Source organism: Gallinula chloropus (genome assembly GCF_964237585.1).
Source record: "Gallinula chloropus genome assembly, chromosome: 2".
Taxonomy (NCBI): Eukaryota; Metazoa; Chordata; class Aves; order Gruiformes; family Rallidae; genus Gallinula; species Gallinula chloropus.
Window position 1 is genome coordinate 9,585,716 of NC_140086.1, and position 7,620 is coordinate 9,593,335.

The following is a 7,620-nucleotide window of genomic DNA, read 5'->3' on the forward strand; positions in this document are numbered from 1 at the left end:
TTCGTTTAAGATATAAACAGCTAAATACCATCTTATTATGATCTTCTATGTAGACACAGATATAAATAGCTCAGGGCATTTCAGGAGCTTTCTGCTCCCCTGAATTACCATACACTGGCCACTGCCCAGTCAGAAATATGATCTTCTCTCTTCTTTGAAGAGCATTGCCCCTGTATTCAAAGGCAGACCTCTGCATTGCTCATGTCTGGAGCTCATCACCTCAGTATCTCAACATCTAGCTGAGTGTAACAGGATGCACATGAAAAATTCCACATGCTGTTTTCTTTCATCCTCGACGTTCAGAAGTCACATGCATAATCATACTACTTTTATATGGGGCAGATGTGTCATATGTCATATCCTGTCATTCTGGGGTTTTTGTTCCAAATTGAGACTAAAGCTAAATAAAGTACAAACAGACATAAATTAGGCCCACACAAACAGGAGGACAGAACCTTTCTTACCTTACTTAGAAAACTCACTTCCTACCAATTCCTTTCTTTTCTTGGCTTCTTTTTCACCACATCTCCCAAGATGAGAAGTAACTCATCTATCAGACCCAGTCCAAAGAAATGGCTGAAGCAAAGATGACTACATCTAAGTTACAGAAAAATTTATACCCTATCTATGTGCCTCAACAAGAATGCTTGCACTCAAAAATATGGGAAAGTAAATAGATGTGAGGTTGTTGACCTATTTTTCCAACTGTGAGATTCTGCTCTTGACTTCTAGCAAAGGTAACTCATTACTGATGTTCAAAAGCAGGTTTGCAAGTAACACCTTCTATGTTTCCTATGCGCAGCTCAAGTTATAGCTGTCTTTATCACTGAGTATTCAGAAACAGAGAGAGAAAATCAAATCATGGGGTTTTTTTTCTACTGCCAATGAAATAATACGCAACAGGGCAGAACCCCCAGTGAACTGAGATAAAGATATTGACACAGGGTCTTCAGTCTGATGAAAATGACACCAAGAAAGTAAAAAGATCCTCTTTGACTTTTGATTTTTTAATCTTTCTCCCCAGTCTATTACAAGACCTCCTATATGGCTGCCCATCCATATACAGGCACAGCCTGTATAAAATAAGTTATCAGCAGCCAATTTTCCAGGGGGATGCAGAAAACTTTAGTTCATATTTCTTTACAAAAGTCTTCCTCTTGGGAAAGTCTTAGCTCTAAGCCTCTGAATTCCAACATTTACTTTGTTTCTTTTACATACTGATTTATTCCAGAACATTTATGAAGGTGTAAGGAAATAATTTGTGAAGGGAGTTAGTGTGACATATCTAAATATCAGAAGTCAGCCTGTGGAACCAAAGAAAGAGGCTTCACTGATTCTACATGAACATAAAATATAGATTTAAATCCCTGTTCTGCTGTACTCTTTTGCTGTGGAACTCATCCCTTCAACTCTGTATTCTGGTCTCCTGTTTACGGGACAGGATAATAACACTTCAGGGAGGAATAGTGTGAAAATAAATATATAAATGACGTGAGATACTCAGATATGATGGTAATGGGTTAAGTCAATGCCATAATTAGAAGGGTAGACAGCTGGGAGTGAAATAATCCTGCTATGATTAATTACATGATACGGACATGAGAAAAGACCAATCTCACGGGCCTTTGCAGACAAATCTCCCAATGGGAGAGAAAAAACCTGATTTTAAAGCATTTCTTTCTCCTCTGTAATTGCTCTTTTAGAATTTCCACACTCCACAAGACAACAAACAAAAGAGACTATTTTGCTCTTGCCAAAATAACCTCTCCGGAAGCTCTGACAAATTTGCAGTGTGCATTTGGACCTGCCTTTCAGTTTTGCTTAAATTAAAAAAGAAAACCCTCAAAACAGCAAAACTAACATTTACAATAAAATACCTTTCCTCCTACAGTCAGAACGAGACATTACGTTTACTCCACTGCCCTCCACTGGAGAAAAGTGTTGGCTGAGATGCGAAGATAATGGCGCTTCATGACAGACAGAAAGGTTTCTAGAGTCTGAACATCTTCACCAAAACAAGTTCCTCTCCCTGCAGTTCCTCTCGCCTGTCCCTTATTTTTCTTCCTGAGCATGAATTCCCAGCTCCTCCACAGGGCAATACCTTATTGCTCCCACGGACAAGCATTTGGCCCAGAGTTTAGAAGTCTTCCCCAGCCAGCTCCAACCACCCAAACCCAGTCCATATGCCAGCATGCCCATCCATCACTTGCTGGTTCACTTATGAGAGGAACCCTGGCACTGCTTAAATGGATGGGAGTTTCTCACCACCATATGGAACTTGCTCTTTGCATGTTGCCACTTGTCCATCTGCCCATCTGTTTTCATCTCCCATACAGAATCATCTTTCCCACCTCAATTACACACCTAAATTCCTCTCTTTCTTACACACTCTCTCATTAGCTTTTGTGTGTCTGAAAGGTTAGCCCTGGCTACCTCTGAACATAGATCACAACATGGTATCTACCACCGTGTGAAAACACACTGGTTGGACAGCAGGGATGGCATATCAGTCTTTTCTAAATAAGAAAAAGTAATGCAGAAGAAAAAAAGGTTTTTACTTGGTCCATTCACTAGCATCACATTGGGTCACAGAAGAAGGGCTTCATGGAGAAAAAAAATGCAGTAAGACTAAGACACTGACTTGAGGTAAGCAGGATTGCCCCCCTGTTTCAGAAGGCTACTCTCTTACCTGTTATAACTATGAATGAGATCAAAAAACATCATGTCCGTAGTGTTGACAAACTTGCACTGGACAGGAAGAAATTCTCCATCTGCTGAGCACTGTGGTGGGCTCTTCTCCCCAAACCCATGCAGAATGCGACGGTCTCGGATCTCACAGTTCCCTGGGCCTGACAGGAAAATAAGGTAATGTTTATTGGTGTTTTGACTTCCACAAACAGCTGAATAGCCACCCTATTGTTTGGAAGGTGTTTAGATTGTTTACATTGAACATGGACACCTAGGTGCCTTGTATTCTCTTTATGAAGAGCAGGGAATTGGACTTGATGATCTTTATGGACCCCTTCCAACTTCAGATACACTATGATTCTATGGAACAGGGACTTATATACCTCAATTCTGCATCTATAGTTTATAGGATGAGTGTAGGCCACAGCATCCAAGCTCCTGATCTACCATCATTCACTCACTCCAAACCTTCCCACCCCACAAACCCCACTGTTTTGTGGAATATTACTTACACCGCGCTGGCTTTCCTCTCTGCCTGGTGCCATAAATCTCCATTCCTTCTGGATCTACACACCAGCACTGACCCAGCTCCGTGTCACACTGCACTGCATCAAAAGCCCCTGAATCCAGGCACTGTGGGATGTAGGAGATGCTGCTGCTGTTGATGTATCGACTCACCAAGATCCTCTGCTTTTGCAGCTGGCAAAAGGATAAGCCTGCAGTACCAGAGAGGGTCACTACTAGAGGAAGGTACCTGTTGGGGACTGAATTATTTATTTTTAAGATAATAGCTCAGTTTTCTCAAGGCTTCAAGGGACTTAACGTCATGAAAATTGGTACACAGAAATCCATCACAGATAGGGGTCAAGCCCTCCAACTCAAAAGCTGATACACTAAGTTAATCTTGCTTTTGTGATTTACATTACGGATAGAGACCACCCAAGTGTACCAGGTTTCCATGATGAGCTCCAAAGAAACTCCAAAACCTCCACTAGAGCCATCCAGCAAATTACCACAAACTAGAGCCCATCAAACTCTGGGGCTAAGCTATTCCTGATCTCAGCAGTTCAAAAGCAGATTTAAACCCAATCTGAACAAAAATAAAGACTCATGACTTACAAGACACGGGATATCCATCCTGTCTGCTGCCAGGTACCTCAATGCCATTCTCATCCACACACCAGCAGGAAAGACCATTCCTACTGCACTGAACTGTCCTGAAGAACACCACAATAATATTTTGTCTTGTTAGTGACAGAGACCTCAGTCAGTATGGGACATAAACAAGAACATAAAGCAAAGCAAATAAGTTCAAGTATTTTAATGCTGGAAATAATGGAATCAGAAAGAGCCACATTTCTGGTGCCTCGAATCATCTGGTTCTGTGTGATAGGAGTTGTTAATTCTAGCAACTTTCTGACAGATGAGTGCTTTGAAGTCATTCAGGAAGCAAGTAGCTTGGACAGAATTTTGATTCTCACTGTCTGAGATTTACCATATATTTTGAGACCTTTTCGAGGTCAAACCTAGAATGGTCAAGGTCCTCCACCCTAGGCAGCAATAAGGTAATAGTAGAGAGTATTACAATTTTCACTCCCCCTTAGCCTCAGCTTTAATTCATTAACTCCTTGTATCTTCAAGCAACACGCTGCTCTCTAAACCACTGTTCTCCCTGTGCTTTTTAGTTCCTCAGCTGCCTTTAGAAGGAAATCCATCTGTGCCACTTTGAGCAGGGTGGATAACTTCTCCAAGTCAACCTGGCCCAGCTGTACCAGCTGACATGTTGACCACATACCTTGCGCCCACAAGCACGTGTAGATAGATAGCAGTTGCATTACACAACAACCTGCATCAAGTATTTAACATGCAAATGATGCTGCCAAAAATAGCTGATTAATATTAGATTGACCTCTTAACCCAGAGATTACTTCCAGCAACATGGAATTCATTGAGTAGAGGCTGGACCTGCTCAACTAAGTCCTTTCAGACTCCCACACCCCTCACTCTCCAGTCTGCTGATATGGAGGTTCTTCAGAACCAAAGCTAAAGTTTTCATTAGCAATGGAAAGTCGTGTTGTGTAACAGCAGGGATGAGTTACCTGAACTGGCCATCTTCTGAGCACTGAGGAACATAGTTTTCTCCTCCTGAAAAAGCCTTTTCTCTCTGAAGTTCACATGGACGTAGTGGTTGGGAATCTGTCTGGTACTCTGAAAGCAGCGAGAAGGTAAATATCTAAAGGTGGTTTCACCACAAGCCCATTCTTATCCAAATCCTGACAGTGCCAACACTGTTGTAAATCCTCAGGTTCACGGGTCCTCCCTGGTTGTTTCCCATTGCTCCTTGCATGTATTTCTGCATGGGATAGCTTAGGGAAGAACTGAACAAACTCACTGGGCTGACAACTGCAGGATAAGCACATGATTGAGATGCTCATGAACCCTTTTCCCAGGCCTATATTTAATTACCTTCAGCTCTACTCTGTACTGGTATAGCTATCATTTTTTGGTCCCTGAGGTAGTCTACATACCCAGTTTTAGCTATCACCACAAAGCAGCCCTTTGCAATGACCACACATATCACTATTAATGCTTTATGAGTATTCATGTTTCATTAAAGCTAAGTCACTCACTATTCTACCAAAAGGAGAGGCATTTCTTGTTAATCCCATGAAAGACATAAAAAGAATAGATGCCTAGCAGTGAGCATCAGACTAATTCACATGAGGAGCACTTCTCAATCTTTACCAGGGCAAAGCAGTTGACTCTTCAGTTCTTAATACATCCTAACCCAAATCTGGATGCTGTTTTAAGGAGAACAATGAAATTCAGTGGGTGCCCTTTTACAACACAGATGAGTCAACCCTACACTTTCTCTGTCAATATTCGACGAATGTCATACTCTTAATTCCCTTGACTAGTTCTATAAAAACACTGCAAACAAACCAAACCCCAGCTGCTGTGGTTTAGAGCAAAGGCTCACTTAATCCAGTACTGGGTCCGAGCGTGACCACACGTACATCAATACTTACACACCAATACCTCACAAGTGTTCTGAATACTTCTCAGCTTCCGGCAATTTGCTGCTCAGGGACTTCTTTAACCACAGACAGTTTCTGTGCACCCAAGATCTCTGAATCACTTCTGTTTCTGTGAGTTCTTATTTTGTCCTCTTAAGCCCATGTGAAAATTTTCGTGAGACCGTGGAGGGATTTTGGATTAGCTCACCTACAGGCAAGCCACGTGTAGGCAAACCTCACCATTTTCACCTCAAATGTGACTCTGAGTCAGTTGCTTTGTGGTGTGTGGAGATTCCTTTGCACGGTGCTAGAGTCTACCAAGACATCCAAGTTAAGAGATTAATGGGTGACTCAAATTGCAAGTTGTGCGGGACTGTCAAACTCAGACCAAAGAACTGGGGACAGGACTCAGACTATCCAGCATTTTAAATTAAAGCTCAGGCCTTAACTAGATGATGGCACATACAAGTAGAACACACAATCTTAGGACCTTCACAAGCATACAGCACCACCTTTTCCTACCTAAGCTCCTTCTCTAGCCCAGCCTGCTCTTCCAGAAGATGGTTTTCCCCCTCTCCCCCAAAATTGAGGTGTACTGAACTCTAATAACCCTGATAGTTTAAAGATCCTTAGAGCTTAGTATTTAACCCAGAGCCCAGACTCACTCTGCAGAGCACGCTATGACAAGCTAAGATAGCAATGTGCACAATTCAAGATCATTATATACTTCATCAGCGTAATACACAGCAGAAGCACAGTCACTACTCGACACAGGCAAGGAACAAGCATACTTACCAAATATATTGGCTGTAGCTATGCTAATAAAGCAGCAGAGAAGGGAGCAAAATGGGATGGAGCCCATCCTGCGATGGGAGAGCTCCATCCCGTCTGTCAGCGAGGCAGCCCTGCCACCCCAGGTCTCCTTCACCTGCCTTTTCATAGCAACAGTCACGTGGATGGGTTCACTTATGTGCTGGTAGACTGGCCACAAAATTGGGTGAGTGACGCATAGGATGCTTCTGAGAGAGGCCCATTCACCTGGCACTGCCCTCGTGGTTCTCCTCATCTCTGCTCCAGGGAGCACTACTGAGCCCAGTCAGCGGAGAGGAGAGCAAGACACAGCAGGCACAGAGGTGACTTAGCAAATCAATGTGCAAATTTAGCATATCAACAAGACCCTGGCCAAGAGCTCCTGCTCTCACCTGCACCGTGGTGTAACCAGACCTTGTGGTCTGCATCAGAAGTACAATTTTGTTGTGTTTCTAGAGAGCCCGGCCTCATGCGGAGACAGGTAAGAGATTGGCCTACAAGCACTGCAGCACTAGGAGCGAACACAACTCATAATGTGGATATTCATTAAATGAAAAACAAGATGGAGACAGCTTCACTGACTGTGAAGGCAATTGAAGGCCAGAGTGAATTGCATTCAACCTTTTGCACTTACTCCCACTTGCAGCGTGCACATTTTCACAAGTATCTGACTGGAAGCAGTTTAGCTTCTTGGGCTTCATCCTCCAGGTGTAAGCAAGTTCAGCTTTGTGGTGCTAACCATGTGCAAGATCCTCAACCTAAAACATATCAGAAGTGTTATTTCCTTGGCTGCAGAGTATAATGTCTTACTTGTCCAACTCTTTTGACTGCCAGGTAGCTTTTACTTGCACCAGGATTTACGAGAAGTCACTCTCACTTATGCAAAGCTTGTTAGACTAACTGGGCCAGAAGAGCTAGTTAAATAAGAACAGAAGCACATGTTGGAGGCTGGAATTCAGCTGATTTCAGGAGAAAAGTGACAGCAGCACTCATGTTTGTGACTCATGGGTACTAGGCTGTCAAGAAATAATTCTACTGCCACCCTCCTACAGACCAAGACTGTGCTAACAGTGATTCAAGCGTCCTTCTGTCCAGGCTGTAGACC

The 7,620-nt window shown here is 42.9% G+C and overlaps 1 protein-coding gene across 1 annotated transcript in view; it reads right to left on the reverse strand.

Annotated features, from left to right (window-relative positions):
• TG (thyroglobulin) overlaps positions 1-6,567 on the reverse strand; it is a gene marked incomplete at both ends in the record, with an annotated part of 159,750 nt that extends 153,183 nt beyond the window's left edge. Inside the window, 5 exons of the mRNA XM_084280248.1 lie at positions 2,690-2,849; positions 3,201-3,404; positions 3,808-3,905; positions 4,788-4,896; positions 6,501-6,567. Coding sequence (XP_084136374.1) covers positions 2,690-2,849; positions 3,201-3,404; positions 3,808-3,905; positions 4,788-4,896; positions 6,501-6,567 — 638 coding nt within the window. The remainder of the gene's footprint in view (positions 1-2,689; positions 2,850-3,200; positions 3,405-3,807; positions 3,906-4,787; positions 4,897-6,500) is intronic.
• Between the last annotated feature and the right edge of the window lie 1,053 nt (positions 6,568-7,620).